The sequence below is a fragment of the Lepus europaeus genome, chromosome 10 (assembly GCF_033115175.1).
Source record: "Lepus europaeus isolate LE1 chromosome 10, mLepTim1.pri, whole genome shotgun sequence".
NCBI lineage: Eukaryota > Metazoa > Chordata > Mammalia > Lagomorpha > Leporidae > Lepus > Lepus europaeus.
In genome coordinates this window covers 89,792,120-89,817,411 of record NC_084836.1, presented here as the reverse complement: position 1 = coordinate 89,817,411, position 25,292 = coordinate 89,792,120, and the positions used below count along the sequence as shown (strand labels likewise).

The following is a 25,292-nucleotide window of genomic DNA, read 5'->3' as shown; positions in this document are numbered from 1 at the left end:
TAAATGTATTTCTTCTTTAAAATTTCTTTTTTATTTTTAAAGATTTATTTCACTTTTATTTGAAAGGCAGACTTAGAAGGAAAGAGATCCCCCATCTAGTGGCACACTCCCCAGCTGACTGCATCAGTTGGGGCTGGGCCAGACAGAAGCCAGGAGCTTGGAACTCCATCCAGCTCTCCCACTTGGGCCATCCTCTGCTATTTTCACAGGCACATTAGCAGGAAGCTGGATAGGAAGTGGATATCTGGGAGTCTAAGCAACGCTCATATAGGATACCTGCGTTGTGAGTTGCAGCTTACCCTGCTTACCACAATGCTGGCCCCTCTTGAATGTGTTTCTATTCATCAGAAAAATATTTTCTTCCTTAGACCTATAACATTACAATTTCAAGTTCTTTTTCTCAGAATAATATTCACATTGCTTCCATTAAATTTCTCCCTTCCACTACCTCACTCTTTGCCCCCAGTTTGATTTCCTTTCCCATGAAAGGTCATAGAATGCTATTGATAGAACTTTTCTGGTCTTCTTTTATTCACTTACCAAGTCCTCTCATGTGCTTCGAAAGTTGAATACATATTTTTCTCATTTTAGAGCATTATCCCTCTCTATTTTATAATTTTAAATGTTATTGATATGAACTTATTATTATTTTTTCCATGTTATGTAATAACTGTCTAATATAATATGATAGTTAATCACAGAAAGAAGTTTCTCCCACCCTCAGAATAATGCTATTCCTAGTTCATTTCCCAGAGACTCTGTATTTTAACTATCTGTTCAAATGTTCCAGGTGGTTACCTCTATACTTTCAAATTATGTTGTCATACCACTGTTTCCTGAATTATTAACTTTTGTCTATCTATTCACTTTGTTAAATATGAAAGATGAGAAATAGTTTTTTATTCCATCCTCTTCTTCCCAATTTTATAGCTAATTATTTTTTATTTAATTGCATTGACTTACTATCGTAATCTTTTTAAAGATTTATTTAATTTTTGAAAGACAGTGACAGGAAAATACACACAGAAACACACACACAAAAAAGAGAGAGAGAGAGAAAGATAGACACAGAGAGAGAGAGTCTTCTATCCATTGGTTCACTCCCACAAATGGCCACAACAGCCAGAGGTCTAGGCCAGGCTGAAGCCAGGAGCCAGACATCTATTCTGATCTCTCGTGGGTGGCAGGGATCCAAGTGGTTGGGCCACCATCTACTGCCCTTCCAGGCCTAGTAGGAAGCTGGATCAGAAGTGAAGCTGTAGGAATTCTAACCAGCACTCCTAAGGGCTGCTGGTGTTGCAAGTGGCAGCTTGATATGCTGTGCCACATCGCTGACTCTTCACTATGTAATCTTTAATTCATGTCCTAATACTTTTTATATTTCTATCATTTTGAGTATTAAATAATATATAAGTTATGTTATCTTTTAGTCCTTACTCTTTCTGCCACCTTTTTTCCCGACTTCTACTTTAATGTTTCTGTTCTGTGGTTTTTGTCAAGTCTTCCCTGCCTTTTCTGTAGGTTGAGTTCCAGTTGAAAACAAAAAACATGATTATAATATAATTCTGGTTTATTATGGAGCCATGGAATGAGTTATAAATACAGTTGCTTCTCCACTGGTACAAAATCCTATAGTCATTTGTAATTGATATCTGGAAAATATTTCTCATGTCAAGAGCAAACACAAACAGTATTCAAAAAGTTTGTGGAAAACAGTATGTATAACACTATGCATGGATTTCCAGGTTTTTTGCACCAAAATAAATAAATATTTTAATTCCCTTTTTCTGTGAACATCTTGGAGTCCTCTCACGCAGATCTTCTTTTTTTATGCAAAACTGGTTGCTCCAGTGTATGCCACCTCATGAACTTTGGGTTTATTTTCATATTTAGGCTAACAAGTGCTTTCTTGCTTTTGTCCTGATGGTGTTACTTGATTTTCATTTTTCTCCTTATGAGAATTACATTCCCTATTATCAAATCCTCTTGTAGATTGAAATTAAATCTATCTTCTTCATAGAAAATGCCCATTCTGGCATCATTGAGGCCACCTATCCCAGTACAAGTTCAATGTTTTCATGAGGTAGTATAAGAATTCATGCGTTTGTGATTAACACTAGATACTTTCACTCAGACATATGAATAAGTTTTTGAAGATACTGGGTATTTTTTCAGAATTACATTTTAAATTTTCTCTTGTGTCTGATGTATACAAGTGCTTTTGGGTAATTTTATGTTTTCTTGCCTTTTGTACCACCTTATCTTTTCTTCTACTCTAATGCCATCAACAGTTCAAAATTTTTTAGAGATAATTTATACTAGTGGATAATGCACCTTCTAAATGATCTTTGTGTATTAGATTATTCTTTAACCATCTTGAGCCCATGTAAAGGGAAATGGCCCACTGAGAGTATATTAATGGTATTCCAATGGGAATTACCAGTTGAATAATTCCAGGTGTAATTCCTGGGTCAATCAGACACTCTCATCCTTAGGCAATCTTACTCATTTTTTTTCTTAATGTACATTTATTTATTTTCATCTACTTGAAAGGCAGAATGATTGTGACAGAGAGAAAGATCGGCCTATTATTTGCTGGTATACCCTCCAAATGCCTGCAACAGACAGTACTGGACCAGGTTAAAACCATGTGCCCAGAATCCCACCCAGAGCTCTCACATGAGTCATCAGTGCATTAAGCAGGATGCATTAGCAGGAAGTGGCATCAGAAATGGATGGCCAGGACTTGAACTGGCCATCCCGTATGAGATGTGAGTGTTACAAGAAGCAGCTTAACCTGCACAATACCTACTCCATACCCACGTCTATTCCTGAGATCTGGTAACTGAACTTAAAACTCCTTCCTCTAGCACGTAAGTTCATCCATGATCTAAGTGCCTGTTGCCAAATCTCCATAGTGAATAATTAGCCTAGACTTACCTCTTCCCCTCTCCATCCTTGCTGATGCTGCTCCCTCTTCTTGGAAGGCCAATTTCCAGTCCATGCTTGTGAACTTTTCAAAGCCTTACTCAAATTAAATTAGCCCTACAGGATGTCTTTCATGCCTCAAAGCTGAATTGGTGTTTCCCTTCCCATGCCTTCCTCTATCACTTCCATGAGATCTGTTCTTAGTTTTATGCAGGGCCCTTTGTATTGCATCTCTGTGAATGGTATACTCCAAATTTGATGCAACTTTCTTGGGAAAAGGGTTTTTCTTTGCATATTTCATGTCCCTAAATGAGCCACCCTTCACTGTGGGAACCCCAGAATTATGTTGACTACAAGACCGAATCTATAAAATGAAGTTAGTCATTCTGACCCTTGCTTAGCTCACAGGGCCATGGATGTGCCTTATTTGGAGGAAGGACTGTACAAATAGAGGGAGATAAGATGCAACTTGGTTTTACTCTTTCAGATGAGTGATTATGCCACACACTGTTCAGAATACATTTGGAAAAAAAAGAGGTGCAGCCTGCTCGAATCTCCCCATTTTAGATGAAATACAACGTGGGCTAGTTCATTTTTGCCTGAGGAAATGAAGGCAAATGAAAGGGTTGCTTTTTTAAAAAGTCAAAATATATTTTATAGACATGTATAAATTCAAACATGAAAGCATTTAGTCATTCATATTACAGGCTGAAAAGTCCTTCTGGCCTGGCATTAGAAGAAGAAATCATATGGCTTAATTATCTTGTGGGCCTTATTAAAATTGCAAGCTTGTTCCTCTCTGCTGTGTGTGCTGTGAAGCATTTCTCACAGCTTAATAAATAATAATGGCATAATCATTCAGAGGTGGGCACTTAGAAGTTTCATGAGAAAATATCCCATGGGAGGGGATATCTATTATATATGGGTTCAGGAATTTTCTCCCACCTTCCAACAAATTTGGCAACATGAACAGATTTTTTTTTTTATATCTTTCAGGATGTTTGGAAAGTTTAAACACTGACACTGCAGTTGTATTCCAACAATGATGAAAATTATATTAGGGATATCTATAAATTTTTGACAAACCGTCTAGTTATTTCAGGATGTAAGAAAAACACTAAGGTGTTTGAGCAAACAGACTGGTGGTGTAGGGAAGAGAGGAATGAGAAATTAGTTTCTTTGTAGACCTAGTTTCAGGTTAGCTGACATTAAAGATTAGTGTATCAGAGAAGACCACTTAGCCCAATCCACTTGCTTTGTAGATGTGAAGGAAATGCAGTCCTGAAGAAAGTCATTGTACTACTTTATCACTCATCATGAGAGGGAGATTCAACAAGTTCATGGAAAATAGAACTAAAAGATAGGTGTTTTGTTGCAAAATTTTGGAACTCCATATATACTTGGTACATCATATGCTTTTCCACACGCTTTTTGTAGACCTGTATGATTTATACCTGTGAAAAATAGCCTGTGGATAAGGCAAGGACCATACTGCTGGATCCTTGAGGAATGAGGTTTTCCATTCCTAATAGCTTCATAAAACAAAATAGCAGTTCTGCCCTTTCTTTTAAACCCAGGAATGATAAGAATGAAATTGTGCCATCAACAGTTATGCATTTAATATTTTTTTAGAAGATAGCATGGGATTAGGAACTGTTTCTTTAGCAACCACATGATCACTTCAGAGGAGCTAGGAATAGAATTTAGGGGATTGGAGAACAGGGATGGGGAAAAATTATACCTTTATTTTCAACCCAAATAGAACATCTCTTTCCTTTAACCACTATACCAAGACATGGGTACTTTGTATTGGTTGATAGTTGTTTCAAAATCTTAGGATATTATAGTGGTTAATAGACTCATTTAAATTTAATAGATACATATTAGTTCATTAATCAAAAATATGTGTTTTATTGCATTACAAATATGTATTATAAAATTGCATTCATAGGATTGACCTCCTTTGATTTTACATGCATTTTCATTTTACACTTTCAGAAATTACATCCTGAGAAGGGTTGCTTAGGCTTTACCAGGTTGTCAAAAGACTTAAGACACAAAAAGGGTTGTGAATGTCCATAATAAATAATACCTTAAGATGTTTATGGTTATTTTTTCCTTCCAACTATGTAACTTTGAAATTAGTCTAAACAATGTTGTCTTCATTCAAACTATTATACTCATTAATGTTGTTTCCTATAGCAGCATCCATTAGAAAGACATTAAGCTTAAATTTCTTTTTTTCTTTTTACAGGCAGAGTTAGACAGAGAGAGAGAGAAAGAGAGAGAGAGACAGAGAAAGGTCTTCCTTCCATTGGTTCACCCCCCAAATGTCCGCTACGGCCAGCCAGCACGCTGTGCCGACCTGAAGCCAGGAGTCAGGTGCTTCCTCCTGGTCTCCCATGCAGGTGCAGGGACCCAAGCAATTGGGCCATCCTCCACTGCCTTCCCAGGCCACAGCAGATAGCTGGACTGGAAGAGAAGCAACTGGGACAGAACCTGGCGCCCCAACCGGGACTAGAACCCCGGGGTGCTGGCACCACAGGCAGAGGATTAGCCAAGTGAGCCGCGGTGCCGGCCCAGCTTAAATTTCTTGTAGAAATTTCTATTACCTATTCTAAACTAATTGAAATTTTTTTCTATCCAATGGAAATGTTATCATTCTTAAAGAATAAATGTAATATCAAAGTGGATTTTAAAATGGGCTTGCAAAGCTCCTAATTTGATATAAGAATCATTCACAAATTCCACTTACTATTGATCAAGATCTGATGAAATAAAGAGATTAAACAATAATATTTTTAAATCTTGAAGAAGTCATTCAAAGATATACGTTTTGAATCCTAATGAAGAATGGGATGGGAGAGGGAGTAGGAGATGGGATGGTTTGCGGGTGGGAGGGTGGTTATGGGGGGAAAAATCACTATAATCCAAAAGTTGTACTTTCGAAATTTTTATTTATTAAGTGAAAGTTTCCTTAAAAAAGAAAAAATAAAATGTTAATACAAATAAATAAAATAAAGTAAAAAATATATATATATTTTTTCACTTGATCTCCAGGTAGATTAATTCATTCATATTTTAGGAGTTCTACATAAATTACCCATATACAGCAAATCACCTTAAACCTATATGCTGTTGTTTGGGCATAAGATGATTTTCTTTCTTTCTTTCTTTCTTTCTTTCTTTCTTTCTTTCTTTCTTTCTTTCTTTCTTTCTTTTTTTCTTTCATTTAAAACAAAGAAATGAAACTGAAGAGTTGTTGCTGAAGTTATATTTATATTTAGAACCTTATGAATTAAACATGTGGATTGCTTAAAACTAAGGATACTCTCTCAGTCATCAATTCTGCATCAGAATGAATTTTTAACATGTTGCATAGTTTTGTTGATACCCTACCAGAAACAAATGTTATGTCCTTGGTTATAGGGGTCAGATGGAGCAAGCCAAACTGAATTGTGCAGATCAAGCAACACCTAACACCCTATTCACTTTTAACTCTTGATATGAATGCAATTGAGGGTTTTATAAAATTTTTCCTGCAGCAGTCCTCTGGAAAGACAAGGTGTAACTGCCTGGGCTTCAGTTCTTTAAATTTCAATTTCCAAATAATCCACAAGTGCATTTTTAAAAATTCTGTGGTCCCTGCTGATCTCCTAAACACATGGTAGCTTTGACACAGTAGTGGCAAGTGATCACACATCATTACATAGTGCATACATGATTATTTATGCCTTCTCAACCACAGTGTAAGTTACCAGCAATTATTTTTCTGTCTCCTTGCTGTAATTACACTGTGGTCTACAGGGACATGTAATTGCATAGATGGTTCTGCACTGAATTACGCAGCTCTCGGGGGCTAACGTGAGACCCTGGGAGACTTTTACCAGCTGGCAGCTGGGCGGTCTCTTTGTGTAAACCTGGTGGCCTGAGCATAAGGGTTATGCTAGAAGGAGATTTGCAACCCAGATGTGATGTTGGGCCACCAAGTAAATTGCCTAAGGGTTAGAAAGCCTGTCTATTTGATACCTAACCTCATCAAATGGCCCCTTTATTTCCCATCCCCAGATCAAGAAATATCTGTGGGAGAAAAGGAAGCTCCTGCAAAAGCAAAACTTATATTATTAGAAATTTTCTTTAAGATTCAAGAGTCCCTTATTTGCCATTGTCAGATTCCATATGATAAGTGCATAATGCCTTAAAATTTGCACAGCATTATACTAATTTATGTGTTCCAAGAAAATGAGAATTTTTTTCAGTATGACAAAGTAGAAAATACGTGTTACATATATCTTTATTATAACAAGTCACAATCAAACTTAAACGTGGTTTGTCGCATACATGACCTGATGATGTGGTAATTTACTACTGTTTCTAGAAAAGAACAATTTTTAGTTGTTTAGCTAAAATAGTCTCTGAGGTACTAGAATTTGTTCAAATGGCAGGCAGAGAAATTCTCCCAAGAGACTGTTCTGAAGCTTGGATGATTTGATCCTCTGGGAAGAAAGCAAGAATGGTATGGGTGAGAAGTATTTATTCTGTTTCTCATAGATTGGCCTCTCTTTCAAAGACTTTAAATTTCCATTGGGATTTACTACTTTACTTGGTGATCTTCCCAGGTGCGTGGATTGTGTGTGCCAATGCATCTTTCACATACTTCTTGTGGGATATGTGTTTTACTCCACCCCAGAACTCTTGTAAAGTCAAATGAATTTGCATGGAGCAAGGTGGTCTTCATGTAGAAGGTTTGTAGAAGTCTGGGGAGTTAGAGATAATGCAGCAGTATTAGATTGGATTCTATAAATAAAAGGGAAAAAAACCCTGCTTGATTAGCCTGTAAGATGAACTTAAAGTAAGTGTGCAGTTATATAGTTCATTACCAGCTCTTCCACATGATTGTGAATTTCTGCAGTCATTTTTCTGCAAATTATTTGCATAAAAGGAGTATTTGGTGAATTTCAAAATTAGCCTCATCAGAAAGACTGCTATTTTGAAATCTTCCTTTCTTGAATGGATCTTTACTCAGCAAATAGGGCATTATTTTCTGTTTTGCTGATATATATTAATATTTTCCTACTGAATTCACTTCCTTTCTTCTAGTATATCTTCATGATTTATTTCTTTTGGAATAAACACAATTAGTAGGTAGATGGATGGATAGATAGCTATAAAAATATATTGAAATCTTTATAGAGGTCTTCATCAAATATTTATAAAAGCAACTCTTCCAAACTGGATACTTCCTCTAATATCTCTAGTTCATCTTTTCTCCCCCAGAGATGTGTATCAGAAAATTCTCTGATGGTGAGCCATCAAAAATAGTTCTAAATCTGTGATGGTCATTACCTTGTAAGTCTTTAATTTCTTGTTGCATAATGTTTTCTTTAACCCTAAGGGTACCAGCTTGTAAGTTCTGTGTTTTTGATGATTGTAAACGTGATTTATCTCACTTTAGGCCATGGTTCACCATGGTGGTACACACTTGTGGAACATATGCTATGGTCACATCTTTTTGTCTTTGGAAATGTAGCATTGCTTACTTCTGAACTGAATGCTAAGATTTGTTTAGGTTGTCATGGATTTGGGGTTTTGTGAAATACTTTGGAGATTTCAGATGTTTTGTTTGATGGCACCACCATATTCAGGGACCTCTAGTAAAATAAATTAGAGACTCTGATGTGTCTTCTTGTGGTTTTGTGAGGTATTTAAAGGTCAATTTCCCTCCTTCCATGGAGGAATTCAAGTATGCTCTAATTAGATAAGAGGTAAAGCTCTCTCTATTTATGTGGATAGTATTAAGGACTGATTTAATGCAGTTATATTGGGAAATTTATTTATTTGTCAGCAGAAAACAGTATTTTAAATATTTGTCTGTGAATGGATACCAAACATTGTTGCTTCTTAGCTCAACAAAATATTTGTTTACCTTTTACAGGCCCAGTTTTAATTTCATTAAGCCCTTTTGACTGGGAGGTTGAATTGAGTATGCACTATACCCTCTTGTAAATGTGTGGAGTTCTTTTGTTTATTTGTTTGTTTGTTTTCCCTGCCCCAACTCCCACGCTCCCCACCAGAATTGGAATTCTCATTGCTTTCCAAAAGCTTTTTTATGCGTACTATTTGGGCCAGCCAAAGTAATACTAAAGCAAAACTGGACTTACCCAGAACAGGTGCCAGAAGGCAGGGACGTATCTTGGCTAAGTATCTAGTGGGGCAAGCATAGCCTTACGAGAAGAGAACCCACAACGCAGGGCTTGTGCAGTCCATTATGAGAGCCACCAGCCAGAAGTGGCTACGCAGCACATGCAATATGGCAACTTCAAGTTGAGATGTGCTGTAAATGTGAAATATATACCAGTTCTGAAGATTTATTATAAAGAAGAGCATAAGCGACTCATTGATAATTTTTAAAGAGTTATAACTTGTTGGAATAATATTGGCTAAGTAAAGCATATTATTAAAAATAATTTACCTGTTTATTTTACTTTTTTTTTAACATGGCTACTGGAAGATCATATATGTCACTCACATCATTCTTCTGTTGGACAGCAATGATCTAGAAGTTAAATAAATAGGCTTTATAGAAAGTCCTTGATTCTGTTGCCAGCAAAATTTGGCTCTTGATGAGACATATAATCATAAAAGTCCTCAGTTTCTTCATCTGTGAAATGGGGATAATAACACTTCCCACTTACTGATGTCATAGGGAAGTAGCTATAAGAATTAATGACCCAGAGCTTGTAAAATCTGAGTCCTTTGGATCTTCTAGACTGAAACTAACTTTATTTTTTTAATTTCCCTGGGGACTGGACTATGTGAATAAACAAATAGTATGCATGGGAAAACACCCACACACTCACATAGATTTGGCCTATGTTTCTCTTTGGCGGATTTATAGTGGCTACAAACAGTAGGGAAAAGTAAAGAATTGTGAGCTGAAAAATGCTAAATGCATTGCTGTCAGGCTTTACTAGGCCTGTGTGGCCCAAGTATCTATAACTAAAAATGTGCAGGCTGCTCTGGTACTGAACTGATAATAGTGAAAGCTGTGGGAACATGGAGCATGGTGGTTTTATATAAACACACAGACACACACACACACACACACATACACATATAATACTTTAAATGTTCATCATAAAAATGTTTTAAATAAACAGCTAGTGTTCATTCTACTGGATTTAGCCTGCCTGTTTATTTACTTCATTTCTTATGTGCTTTATGGTATAAAGATGGTCTTCTTCACAATAAATTTTATGCAAAAATCTTCTGCCAAATAAATATTTTTGTTCTGAATTGAAGGTTAGAATAAGTCATTCTTTCTGCCCCCCACCCCATGATTTCAGAGTGAAAGAATTACAAAGTAGGCATGAACAACTGAATCCAGGTTAGTAAATGGTCCAGGATTCATAAATGAACTGGGAGGAGTAAATGAATCAGAATGCATAATTTAAAAGCTCTTCTTCCCCCTATCTTTTAATATCTTAAAGGATATTATTTAGTTCCCTTGATATATCTGCCTTACATTTGAACTTAAGGATTTTATTTCCCCCTTAATCTTAGAACTGATGATGTGGATATGAGACATGCTTGTTTTTCAACTGTATGTTGCCAAGATGGGCCCAGGTACTTCCTGAAGCACAGGAAACACAGAGTATTTTCATCTTCTGAAGAAGCAGCCTCCTGACCCACTGGAGCCAGAGCAGTCATGCTGAGTGGTCAATGTTTTCCTGTTCCTTTGCTTTGTACAACATAGAAGTCCTGTTTGATGTCTAAATATGAGGATGCTGTAGCTCTGGCAAGCCGGAGCCTGAAATTCTCACATCCTTTACTAGGAGCCGCACACTTGCACTATTGTGATAGGCTTTTTTTTGGGAATAAATTGATGTCAACAATTATATTTATGCATCTATGTCAGTTGTATAACTAGAATATCCTTGAAAGCATGATGGCACTAGCCTAAGAGAACTAGGGTGAAAGTGTGTGTGTGTGTTGTATGTGTGTGTGTGTTGTGTTGCATTGGATATGAAATTAGAATAACAAGCCAAGTTGTTAGTTATTATAGTTAGGTGGTGATAATCATATACTTTACCAAAGAGCTATAAAAAATATCAAAGGATAATCTGTGTCCACTGTTTTTTAGTAGGCAAGTCACTATTTTTTCTGTTTTATAAATGAAAACCCTAAAGCCTAGAGAAGTTAAATGAATTGGCTGAAGCACACAGGCTATCAAGGGTGAAGGTGAATTTTTCCTGCATTAGTTATTTAAGGACAGCAGGACAATAATAGTTTTCATTTATACTTACTTATTTCATTTTATATGGAAGGCAGATTTGGGGGAGCAAGAGAGAAAGCCGGGGGAGAAGGTGGTGGAGGAGATCTTTCATCTGCAGGTTCACTCCTGAAATGCCCACAAGCAGTCATGATTGGGCCAGACCTTAAATTTCTTCAGAGTCTTCCACATTAGTGTACTGGATCCAACTACTGCTACCTCCCAAGGTATACATCAGCAGGAAGGTGGATCCAAAGTGGAGGAGCCTGGGCTTGAACCAGACACTCAGGTATGGGATGCATGTGTTCCAAGCAGCATGTTAACTGCTCCAGCAAATGCCCACCCCAAGTAGTTGTTTTAAACAGAGAATAGTAGCTACTGGTTGAAGCTACCTCATGCCTAACCCTTAGAATGAGTGAGCTGTTGGAAAGATTAAAACTGAACAACTATTTCATTGAATGGGAGAACTCTGTGGCTTAAGCAATCCCTCACCAGCACCTTAGTGTGGCAAGCAGAGTTCCAGGACATGAGCAGGGTGCTTCAAGAACTGAGTATTGGTCCCAGTAAGGACTGCTCTAATGGAAACTGACATGAATAAGAGTTGAACCTGGAAGGGGTACACGTGGCTTGAGGGGTATGTTTGGGTCAAGGTCAGTATCAGAGGAAATCGCAAGCCCATGGAACCCAATGATATCAAGCACCCTGGAATACCATAGCAGATTAGCAGTAGGGGGGTCAGGTGAAAAGACACTGAGGAGCATATGTGACCTTCTGCCTGGCCAGCTTTGCAGGGGGCTGGAGGGGAGCCCTGAGGATGTGTATGATGATCAACAATTGTGTTCATGGTGTGAGAAATGGCCAACTTACACAAGTTGGAGAGCAGTTAAAAGAACAAAAGCGCTGCACTCTACTTGCCGGGAGAGGGATTTCATGACCTCAGGGGCAGATTGACAGAACAACATGTTTCAGTAAGCAGGACCTAAGAAAGGGGTTTGGGTGTAAGTTCAATTATTTGGGAGTAGGTCCCCAACATTAGTGAGGATGCCAATGGAAGGATACCTTATCGTAGGTTCCCCAGAAGGTAGTAGGCTTGGCTCTACCAGGACTTCCTGGGAAATGCATACAATGCCTTCCAGAATTGTTCACTTGGAAGATAGGAAACTGGAGCCCTTAGTCACTGAACTCACTGAGAAGTCTCAAGTGAATATTCAGCTGTCACTGGAGGTGAGTCAAGGGGTAGACATAGAAGTACCAAAGGGAATTACTGTAAGAAGAAGGTGGCTCCTATGACTTTTTTAGTTGATAAAAGAATCAAAAGCCATTGGACTCAGCGAGTGTTTACAAAGGTTCAAAGATATAAAAAAGCAAGACTTATTTTAGAAATTCAAGGAAGTCTGTGCGGTAGTGGCACAGGATGTGAAGTGGAGAGTCAGGATAAACTTAGAGTAAGCAGAAAGCAAATCAAAAAGAGTATAGAAGTCATTCTATGGAGTTTACGTTTTATTTTTCTAGAACTCAGAGCCTAGGTCAATAATACCAAAGTGGAGATTATTAATGATATCTTTGTCATCTTAAAAATAAATTAAGCTTGACAACTATTTAGCAAATGTAGTAGGACCATAGAATTTTAAGTAGTCCAATACCACAGGGTCAGGTGTCACATATGACTGGGGGAAACTCTTTTTGGAGAGCTCCACAGAGTAACATGATGGCCAGGACAGCTTTGCCAGTTTAGACTGTGTTTTAATGTGTCACTGGTTAAGTGCTCCTGGTTATGTGGAATCTTGGTTTTAAGTATTGGGTTTTTATTTTACTTTTTCTCACAAGATGGACAAGTTCATTGAAAAGGAGTCCTGCAAAGTAACATCACCTTGAAAATAACACAATGAGGCTGGCGGTGTGGTGTAACAGGTACAGCTGCACCTGCATTGCCAGCATCCCATATGGATGCCAGTTTGTGTCCCAGCTGGTCTACTTCCAATCCAGCTCTCTGCTATAGCCTGGGAAAGCAGTGGAAGATGGCCCAAATCCTTGGGCCCCTGCACCCACGTGGGAGACCCAGAAGCTGCTTCTGGTTCCTGGCTTCAGATTGGCTCAGCTTTGGCCGTTGCAGCCATTTGGAGAATAAACCAGCAGATGGAAGACCTATCTTGCTCTCTCTGCTTCTGCCTCTCTGAAACTCTGCCTTTCAAATAAATATTTAAGAAAAAAAAAGGAAAATAATATAATGAAATAATGAAGAGAAAACAGCAGTGCCAATACCACTGACTTTACTCTTGTTAGGAAGATTGCTTCATCAATCCTTTCATGAAATTAGAAGCAATGAAATATTTGAGTATGATAAGAAGTAGGTAAAAAATGTAGAAAATCAGAAAAAAACAAAAAGACTATATGAAGTACAGATTTAAAGACTATTAATAAGAAGGTGAATCAGACTACACATTGATTTTGGAGATTAGCTATAAGCATATGAAGTCATTTTAGATAGAAAGTTATTATTGGCAAGCTAATAAACTTATTTCAATTTATTTTTCATATTTCTATTTCTTTATTCTGTTTTACTATATATCTGACAATTATTTTAACTGGCATATTCATGTAGGTATACTCATATGCACAAATATACATATGTTGTTGATATATATTAAGGCCCTCTATCTTTCTACATTGTTGGAGTGTCAGATAAAGACTGGAGCAGGCAATGTGCTTGTGAGTTGATTTCCAGAACACATGAGGGTGGAAGTGAGACAGGGAATAGAGAACAGTAAAGGCATATGCAAGGTGGACAATTAGTACTCAACTTGTTGAGGGCCATCTGAAGAACCATATGGAAAGTACCCTAAATTACACACTGAGAACTAAGACTGTTAAGAGTATTTTTCACCAACTCATGATTGGTGAGGTTTGCCTATGGAAGAATTTCATCACTGACATTTGCAAGCTTCCCCTGCATGAAGGCTGTTTAAGGTCCCTCTATCCATGGAGAGAGGTTCTTGGGGAAAATCCCTAGGCAGCAAGCAGAGGACACTGTGTGCAGTGGTAATTAGTTTTAGCATGATGCCATGGATGGAAACAGAGCTGGGTCAAGCAGATGTGATGCAGGATGTCAACAACATCAACTACAATCTCCATTAAAAATATCTACAGATGAGTGTTCTAGATGAAGGAGATACCATACAAGAGACAGATGGTAGATTGAGGTGCTCAGTTGGATTTCCATGTGTCTGCTTAAGCAGTGTGATGATAGGAAGAGAAATAAGAAACAGGAACAGGTAGAACTGTTAGGAAGAGGTTATAATAAGTCAGGTAAACAGTGGTGATGGACCAAAGGAGAAAATCTGGAGATAGTACACATATGAAAATCTTGGGAGCCGATTTGATGTCAAAAAGTGAAAAAAAAGGTCAGTGCCGTGGTTTACTTGGCTAATCCTCCACCTGTGGTGCCGGCACCCTGGGTTCTAGTACCAGTACCCCGGGTTCTAGTCCTGGTTGGGGTGCCAGATTCTGCCTGGTTGCTCCTCTTCCAGTCCAGCTCTCTGCTGTGGCCCAGGAAGGCAGTGGAGGATGGCCCAAGTGCTTGGGTCCTGCACCCGCATGGGAGACCAGGAGGAAGCACCTGGCTCCTGGCTTCGCATCTGCGCAGTGTGCTGTAGTTGCCATTTGGAGGGTGAACCAACGGAAGGAAGACCTTTCTCTCTGTCTCTGTCTCTCACTGTCTAACTCTGCCTGTCAAAAAAAAAGTGAAAAATAAACCCTGATTTTGACTTGAGTGACTTGTTTAATAAGGATGAGCAGAAGGGAAAGAAGACAGGTATGTTTGAAGGGATCAATTTGAACAGCTTCGGTGTGACATGACAGAGAGATATGTAGGAATAGAGAGTTGGGTGGAGGTTCATAGAGTCCAAAAGATACTTCCTTCATTTTTAAAATGAGGGTTCTGTCTCGAACAGAATAGAAAGCATCTTGGCCAGCGCCGTGGCTCAACAGGCTAATCCTCTGCCTTGCGGCGCCGGCACACCGGGTTCTAGTCCCGGTTGGGGCACCGATCCTGTCCCGGTTGCCCCTCTTCCAGGCCAGCTCTCTGCTGTGGCTAGGGAGTGCAGTGGAGGATGGCCCAAGTCCTTGGGTCCTGCACCCCATGGGAGACCAGGAGAAGCACCTGGCTCCTGCCATCGGAACAGCGCGGTGCGCCGGCCGCAGCGCGCTACCGCGGCGGCCATTGGAGGGTGAACCAACGGCAAAAGGAAGACCTTTCTCTCTGTCTCTCTCTCACTGTCCACTCTGCCTGTCAAAAAAATAAATAAATAAATAAATTTAAAAAAAAGAAAGCATCTTACATAAGTTTAGGATGATGTTTCTTTATTAACGTTTGCTACATTTATTTGAAAGACGGAGCGTGGGGGTGGGAAAGAGAGAGAAAGAAAGAGAAAGAGAGAGAAAGAGAAAGGAAGCGACAGAGCTCTATCTGCTGGTTAATTTCCCCAGTGCTCCCAGCAGCCAGGGCTTGACCAGCCTGAAGGCAGGAATTAGAAACTCAATCTGGGCCGGCCCCGTGGCTCAATAGGCTAATCCTCCGCCTGTGGCACCTGCACACCAGGTCCTAGTCCCAGTCGGGGTGCCGGATTCTGTCCTGGTTGCCCCTCTTCCAGGCCAGCTCTCTGCTATGGCCCGGGAGTGCAGTGGAGGATGGCCCAGATCCTTGGGCTCTGCACCCGCATGGGAGACCAGGAAAAGCACCTGGCTCCTGGCTTCAGATCAGCGTGGTGTGCCAGCCGCGGCGGCCATTGGAAGGTGAACCAATGGCAAAGGAAGACCTTCCTCTCTGTCTCTCTCTCTCACTATCCACTCTGCCTGTCAAAAAAAAAAAAAAAAAAGAAAGAAAGAAAGAAAGAAAAGAAACTCAATCTGCTTTCCCATGTGGTTGGCAAGGACCCAAGTACTTGAGCCATCACCTGCTGCTTCCCGAGGTGTGCATCAAGCAGGAAGCCAAGATTTGAATCCAGGAACTCTGATATGGGGTTTGGGCATCCGAGCAGCATCTTCACCTCTGTACCAAACACACACGACTAGGGTGGTGGTTTTCAAATTTAATCTTGCTAAAATGCACATGCTGAAATAAAAATTCTGGAGGGTCTGAGATTTGGTGTTTTCACTAGCACCCAGGTGACAGTCTGAACAGCCTGAGAGCAACAAGGATTTAGAGGATAGCATGAAAGGAGGTTCTTAAGCCCTAGAACTCTGGCAATTTAAAATTTATTTGGAGGGGTGGTTTTTGGCTCAGCAGCTTAGGTTGCCACCTAGGATTCCTGCATCCCATTTTGGAGTCCCTGTTTGAACCCCAGCTATTCCACTTCAGATCCAGCTTCCTGCTAATACGCATTCTAAAAGGCAGCAGAGTTAAGCCTGGCCTAACCCTGGCTATTGCAAACATTTGGAGAGTGAACGTGTTGTGGGAAACAAGGAGTCCAGTTCTTATCTCCGATGCAGGCTTAAAATCATTAAGTGTCCTAAGAGAGGTAGAAGCCAGGTATTGCCTAGAAGAGCATCCTTTACTGCTTGCCAGATGGAGTTAGATATTGGTGCCCCTTTGTCCAAAGACGGATAGCCACTTAACCTGGTCTTACTTTCATTAAAAAAATCTAATTCCACTGTGTTTGAGTTCTTAATATAGTACAGTAGGATTTATTGATTATAGCACATACTCTACCTTATTCAGTTAGCAAAAGTCAAGGGAAAGCCTGTTGTGAAGAACCACTTCTGGTCAGAAGTCAAGAGAGGTCTGTATTTGACTAAGAGCATCACTTGTGACTTGGATTCTTCATGGTCAGAGTGAGATTTTTTTTTTTAATGGCTGCTTCATGGTAAATAAAATGCCCCTCAAAAGCAGCTAACTCAATGGTTGTCCCTATGCCCACCAAAATCAGCCCACTGCCCTCTTTTTTTCAGGTAGGATTTGATATTTTATGGCCTTGGCGTCCGGGCTGTGGCACTGCTCAGGGACTGCCCCGTGCCCCCGTCGCCAACGTCCGGCGTGGGGCCGAGCCCGCCGCCCGTCCCTCGCCCCCCAGCATGTGCACCTCGTACACGGTGACCCTGCCCGAGGAGCCCCCGCGCCGTCCCCTTTCCCGCCTTCGCCAAGGAGCTGCGGCCGCGCTCCCCTTTCTCCCCGTCCCTGCTGCTCTCTACCTTCGTGGGGCTCCTGCTCAACAAAGCCAAGAATTCTAAGAGCGCCCAGGGTCTGGCTGGTCTCCGAAACCTTGGGAACACGTGCTTCATGAACTCGATTCTTCAGTGCCAGAGCAACACCCGGGAGTTGAGAGATTATTGCCTGCAGCGGCTCTACATGCTGGACCTCAGCCACAGCAGCAATGCGCACACCGCCCTCATGGAAGAGTTTGCAAAGCTAATCCAGACCATATGGACTTCGTCTCCCAATGACGTGGTGAGCCCCTCTGGGTTCAAGACCCAGATCCAGAGATACGCGCCGCGCTTTGTCGGCTATAATCAGCAGGATGCCCAAGAGTTCCTGCGCTTCCTTCTGGATGGGCTGCACAACGAGGTGAACCGAGTCACGGCGAGGCCCAAGTCCAACCCGGAGAACCTCGACCACCTTCCGGACCACGAGAAGGGGCGGCAAATGTGGAGGAAGTACCTGGAACGGGAAGACAGTCAGATTGGGGATCTCTTTGTTGGGCAGCTGAAGAGCTCCCTGACCTGCACGGACTGCGGTTACTGCTCTACGGTCTTCGACCCCTTCTGGGACCTGTCCCTGCCCATCGCGAAGCGAGGTTATCCCGAGGTGACGTTAATGGACTGCATGAGGCTCTTTACCAAAGAGGACGTGCTCGATGGCGAGGAGAAGCCGACATGCTGTCACTGCCGGGCCAGAAAACAGTGTATAAAGAAGTTCTCCATCCAGAGGTTCCCAAAGATCTTGGTGCTCCATCTGAAGCAGTTCTCAGAATCCAGGATACGAACCAGCAAGCTCACAACATTTGTGAACTTCCCACTGAGAGACCTGGATTTGCGAGAATTTGCCTCAGAAACACCAACCACGCTGTCTACAACCTGTACGCTGTGTCCAATCACTCCAGAACCACCATGGGCAGCCATTACACCATCTTATGTGTTAAAGTGATTATATAGATAGGATTAAGAGTCTGGTAATAATAATAATAGATAGAATCAAAAAGGAGGGAATGCTCCAATATGGGAAGCAGTCCACACAGCAGATTCATAGAATAACAATCGCTTTAAGTACCACTCTGATCTCAGAATCAGCACTTAAGTCATTCTGGACTGGCTGAAAAGCCCACAATAGCATTTCAGGCATGGAAAGCCAAGACACTGAAGCAAAAAGTGTCCTACATGAAGGACATTGATGGGTGAGACCCCAGTGGAAAGAAGTGGTCATCAGAGAAGGAAGTACTTTTCTCTGAAGGGAGGAGAGAACTTCCACATTGCTTATGGCTTTTATCTAAATACAGAAGGAGTCTGTGGATTCAAAAGGCTTCCATAGCCTAGGCAGTTCATGTCAAGAGCCTTGGGTGATCACTGATGTCATACATAAAAGTGTTAATTGTTAAATTGACAAGAGTCATTGTGCACCAACTTCCCATGCAGGACCTCTGTCCTTGAAGAGTTGTATTATAACTATGTTTAAGTGTTCCCAAAAGATGTATCATTCTTGGGTGTTAATTAAGTTTTTTTTTTTTAAAGTGAAATTAACTTCAAGATGCAATGACTTTGAACAGCCCTTGTCTCGACTGTTGAGGAACAATTTTTTTTTTTGCTTGTTTTTATTTTTACTGTGCAAACTGTTGAACTCCTTACTTAGTATAGAGTTGGTCTTTTGTGTATAAAGTTAATTGAAAATGGATCTTAGCAGAGAATGGGACTGGGAATGGGAGAGGGAGGAGGTAGAGGGATGGGAAAGTGGTTGGGAGGGCTGGTAGGATGGGAAAAATCACTATATTCCTAAAGTTGTGCTTATGAAATGCATGAAGTCTGTTTTCCTTAAATAAAAGATTTCTTTGGGGAGAGAAAAAAGAAGAACTTAATAAAGAACTATGTGGAGTTTTTTTTTTAAAAAAAACACAGCAAACATGCAAATATTTGAAAAACAGTCATAATTTCTAATAATAGCTTTCTAACTAAATTTTGAAAACACTTTTTTCCCCACATTTTAAAAGATAATTACTCATTTCTGTGTCTGCAATATAATGTCCTTTTATTGCTTTTCTGGAAACTTTGTAATTTTTCTCAGTGTAATAACTCTCCTCAAAAAATGTCCTATACTTTTTAAACATCTATTTATTTACTTATTTTATTTGAGAGGCAGAAAAACAGAGATAGAGGCCTTCCATCTACTGGTTCCCTCCCCAAATCCCTACCAACTCCAGGGCTGGGGCAAGTCTGAAGCAGGGAGCCTGGAACTAATCTGAGTTTGCCACATGGGTGGCAGAGATCCAACTACTTAAGCCATCTCTTGCTGCCTCCCAGGATGTGCATTAGCAGGAAGCTGGAATCTGCCAGGGAGCCAGGATTTGAGCCTAGGAACTCCAATATAGGATGCAGGCATCCCAGATGATATCTTAATTGGTAGATCAAATGCCTGACACAGTGTCAGGTATTTTAACCCAGTATTTCCATAATTTTAAAAAAGGGTAATAAAAAATTTTGAGATTTTTTATTTTTAATTATTTTAAAAAATTGTTTACCTGGAAAGCAGAGCCACAGAAAGAGGGAGAGACAGACAGACACACACACACACACAGAGCTTCCATCCAGTGGTTCATTATTCAAATGGCCAAGTTCTGCAGCCAGGAGCCCAGAGCTAATCTGGATCTCCCACCTGGATGGTGGCTCAAGGGGCCCAAGTACTTGTCCCATTTTCCACTGTCTTCCCAGATATGTTAGCAGTAAGCTGGATTGGATGGAAGTGTAACAGAAAGCACCTGAACCAGAGTCTACATGAGATGCTTGCATTGCTGCCTGTGGCTTAACCTTCTGTGCCACAACACCGGCTCCTATTTATTATTATTATTATTATGTACTTCTGTAGAACAATGAAGTATGTTTAAATCCCTCCAAGGTTTGGATGTTTAAAAACAACTTGTAGAATCTTTGAAAATTAACAATTTCCCTTCTAGAAAATTCCATTAGATTAATATTTTTTCCAAATATACAATACATTTGTGTTATAAATATCTCTTAATTCTATCCACCTCCAAATTCCAAAATTTGGGCCTGTTAGAAATCAATATTTACATGTAATTAAAGTGTTAAGAGAAAAATATTATTCTATTCTTATCTCATATGAGCTTGTCACTTTCTTCTGTGTATTGCTATGTCAGCTATGTTGCAAAATGAGTCTGTCAGTCATCGCCTAATCAGATTCTATAATCAGTTTATAGAAATGTGTTCTGTAGCTCAGCAACAGGAAAGGTCTAGAAACAGCTCTGCCCTAAACATTGGCACCAATCAATATATTCTTATGATTGCTGTTTGGTGCTTTTGGCCCATTGATTGATTCATGAAACATTGGCAGTGTCCTTGAGTCAACCCTGTATTAGGCCCTTACTATGAAATAACCCTGTGATGAGTTCATATTTTTATGAGATTGATATATAAACAAATAATTAGGCTTAAACGACTTGGGTGTTACAATAAGTAATCTATAAATTGCTGGAAACTACCCAATTCCATCTGGCAATATCCTTCTCAGGGTGAGTTGTCATTTGAGTTTAGTTTTGTGATTTTTAAAAATGTATTTACTTATTTGAGAGGAAGTGAGACAATTTGGAGAGAGAGTGAGAGAAAAAGAGAGCTCCCATCTGCTGGTGTACTCCCCCAAATACCTGCAATGGACAGGACTGGGCTGGGCTGAAGCTTGGAGCCAGGGACTCAATCCAGGTCTCCCACATAGATGGCAGGAACTCAAGTGCTTGAGCCATCCCCACTGCTTACCAGCACTTACGTTAGCAGAAAGCTGGAATTAGGAATGAGAGCCAACTATCAAATACCAGTACCCTGATGTGGAATGGAGTCTTCTCAACCACTAGACTAAATGCCCACTACTGAGTTGAGTCTCAGAGGGAATTGAAGGGTAAATAGATAATTTGTCAGGCAAAGAAAAGGGAAAAAATGATAGAGGCACAGTGCCACATCCATTGTCAACTTTTGGAGGGAAACCAGTGGGCATGTAGCATAAGGATGGGGGAGGGAAATTGATACAAGCTAAAGCTCTATGATAATAGAGCTTAGATTAGAGAGGACTTATATATTGTAAATAATAGAATTCCTAATCAATTCTGTGAAATCTCAGGGAGGCAATGGAAATACATGACAAATGATACTGAGAGTGTAAGTAATTTGGGTCACTGGATTTATCAGTTACTAAACTCTGTTTGCATAGTAGTAGAACATTCTGTGTGACAGAGACCTTCAGATTATGGTCCACACATCAACACTGTCCAGAAGCTGGTGAGATATGTGGAATTTTGAACCCATGCCAGACTTATTGAATCAGAAACTCAGCGACCTGGCCCCACAATCTGTGTTTTAGAAGCTCTCCGGGGGATTCTGATGCAAGCAGACACTTGAGAACCACTGCTGGAGTGGCACTAGGAAAGGATTTTTGAGGCTTGGGGATTGAAAGAAGTAAGAGCAAAAATACTGCCCTTTCAAGAAGTTTGCCAGGGAAAATAAGAAAATAGTTTGCAAAATGGTAGTTTGGAGAGAGGGTGGTATTAGTGATGCATAATCATATACTTCACTTATCAGTGACTTTTAACTTTCCTAATTTTTAAAAATTCAACAAAGTTTTAACTTTTTAAATAGATGTTTTGAGTTTTTTGTGATTATCTTTCATTGCAAAGTTATTCACGTGCATTTCTATATTTTATGATTTTGCCATGTTTTACTATCTTCTTTTTTATGCTTTTATTTTTTAAAATGTATTGTATTTCAAAGCGTAGCAGGATGAGTGGCTCTCAAGTGATGTATTTTTCCCCTAAGAGCAAGAGGTTATTTGGTTATTTGGTTATTGATTGTTCTATTCCTTACCCAGAGCTGTGAGCTACTTTATCACTATCAGGCTCTTCTACAGGTTGCATGTCTTTCATTATGGCATTCATTTTGGCTCCTTCCTAGCAGAGGTACCATGATAGTATCTCCTGTTAGATTTATGGTCTATTAATTTACCAAGTTGTTTAATTCTTTCAAGTGAGGTCTTCTTTATTTAGATATAAGCATAGCTAGAGAATACAAGTGTAAAATATTCTAACTTTACTGCAGTAATTCCCTTTTTTAAAAATGTATGTATGTGTGTTTCAATCCTTGCTTTTAAAAAAAATCATTTATTTGAAAGGTAGAGAGATGAAGGGAGGGAGGGAGGGAGGAAGAGAGGGAGAGAGAGAGAGAGAGAGAGAGAGAGAGAGAGAGAGAGAATGAATGAGAATCTCCTATGTATAGATTCCTCCTCAGATGTTGGCAACAGCCCAGAGCTGGGTCAGGCTGAAACCAGGAGCCAGGAACTCTATCCAGGTCTCCCACATGGAAGACAGGGACAAGAACTTGAGCTATTACCTGCTGCCTCTCAGGGTGTGCATCAGCTGAAATTCGGATCAGAATTTTAGGCGACACCTAAACCCAGACACTCTGACATAGGAGATGCAGGTGCCCCAAGCTGTCTTAACCACTGTGCCAAACATTTGCCCCAAGAAAAACAATTCTTCTATGAAGACCAGGTTTCATCTCATTCTGGGGAGACTGGTCCTGTGCCTTCTGTATGAGTTCTGGTAATTTTGTTATTCAGCAAATTTTGGCAACCATTGCTGTAGTTGTTGTTAAATTGACTTAAGTTTGGCTGGCGCTGCAACTCACTTGACTAATCCTCCATCTGTGGTGCCGGCACCCAGGGTTCTAGTACCGGTTGGGGCACTACATCCTGTCCTGGTTGCTCCTCTTCCAGTTCAGCTCTCTGCTGTGGCCCGGAAAGGCAGTGGAGGATGACCCAAGTGCTTGGGCCCTGCACCTGCATGGGAGACCAGGAGGAAGCACCTGGCTCCTGGCTTCGGATTGGCGCAGCGCCAGCCATAACGGCCATTTTGGGGGTGAACCAATGGAAGAAAAACCTTTCTCTCTGTCTCTCTCTTTCTCACTGTCTAACTCTGCCTGTCAAAAAAAATTGACATAAGTTTGACCCAAACTTAAGTCTCTGTGTTTGTGTGATGAAACCTGGTTTAAAACATTGTCTGGGTATAGTGAAGTATAACCTACCTTCATGTGTAAATGAATTATAACCTAACCTGAGAGTGTACTCTTATAACTAAGTCTCAGCCAATCGTAAGAGCTGACTTCCCAGCCAATCCCAGCTGAAGGTTGCCACAATATTCCCAAATAAGACAAATGCTGAACTATACCAATCATATTATCCCTATATGTTACATCTTGTTTTCTTATTATAATTCAGCACGTTGGTGGTGGTGGGGATATACTGCCTAGTTCTCATAACTTTCTCTTCTTCAAATATATATATATATATGTATATATATATACATATATATATATTTAAATTTAATGAGTCTCAAGTGTTTTATTTTCAAACAGTGTTTTCAAATCTTAATTCATTTAGTCTTGTGTACACCTGAATGTAGTTGGAAGTGTAAGTCCAGCATTCAAATTATATTAAGACCCAGATGTGATCACACAGAGACTACTTAATTTGCCTTCTTAGTTATCAAACACACACACACACACACACAATGTGGTTATTCAACTGAATTATCTATACAGGGCAAAAATTCTTTGCTTCTCCATGGGTAGCAGCTGCTCTGAGTAATCCTAATGGCTTTTTAAACTTGAAATAAATAGCAATCATGATTAGATCAATGTTTCAGAGCAATTGGTTCTGGAAATTAGGTATTTGAAAATAGGTACAATGTGGGCATGATTTTGTGTTTTAAAAATTTGTGAAGTTATGGGAGGGGGGAAGCCATTGTAACCCATAAGCTGTACTTTGGAAATTTATATTCATTAAATAAAAGTTTAATAAATGAAAAAAAATTGTGAAGTTAAAATTACTTTCAAGGCAGGATTAGAGGTCTATTCAAACTGAAATTCTATCTTTACAGATTTTTATTTATTGGTGTTTTATTTCTTTGAGAGGCAGAGAGACAGAGAGAAGGAAGCAGATGTGTCTCTATATTAGTCTTCCAAATACCAGTAACAGCCAGGGGTGAGCCAGATCAAAGCCATAAGCCAGGAACTTAGTGCATGTTTCCTGTGTGTGTGGCAGAGACCCATTATTTGAGCCATTACCACTGCCTTCCAGGGTGTGCATGAGCAGGTATTGGAACTGGAAGCAGAGTCCAGGCTCAGGAACCCAGGCACTCCTAAATGGGATTAGGGCATTCCAAATAATTTCTTAATTGCTATGCCAAAGCCACCCCATGTTGGTATTCTAATTACAGCATAGTGTTTATCTGTTCATGAATGTCTGTTCTTCTTATGTTCACCATAGCTATATGAAACACATTTGATATATTTGATTTAAAGCTATACTTTTATTTGTTGTTAAAGATCAGCATTATCTTTAGTTTCTTTCAGAAATTGCATTCTACAGGGAAAAATATCTTCTATGGAAATACATTGGATTTTCAGATTGATAGATGCCTTCAAACATTTCTTATGTATAAATCATTTAACAAAATTTAAATACATCTGACCAAGTACATTACTTCTTCCTAGGACATTTTTAAACCATATATGAACATCTGTTTCTGATTTTTATAATAAACTAGTAAAATTGCCATTTAAAGAACTATTTAATGTCCATGAAATCCTTTGAGAATATTTTATGAGAAACTTAAAAAGACCTTTGAATAAAAGATTGACAATAAATGATGCATACATACAAAAGTCTGTGGTTTGAATTTTGGAAATCAAGGTATTGTTAACTTCTATACATGGATGGAGCAGAGACCTGGGGAAGGAGTTGAGAAAAACCCTTTATTCGGCTTCCTGAGAATGCCCAAGCATTGTTTGATCTTTGTATGAGTTATCGGCAGTAGACTTTTTAAATAACACT

The 25,292-nt window shown here is 39.7% G+C and overlaps 1 protein-coding gene across 1 annotated transcript in view; it reads left to right on the top strand.

The window, feature by feature from the left end:
• Positions 1-17,269: 17,269 nt before the first annotated feature.
• Positions 17,270-25,292, top strand: part of LOC133768131 (ubiquitin carboxyl-terminal hydrolase 2-like) — a 105,534-nt gene continuing 97,511 nt past the window's right edge. The window contains 3 exon segments of the mRNA XM_062202514.1: positions 17,270-17,311; positions 17,313-18,240; positions 18,243-18,334. Of these exon segments, the coding sequence (XP_062058498.1) occupies positions 17,270-17,311; positions 17,313-18,240; positions 18,243-18,334 (1,062 nt within the window).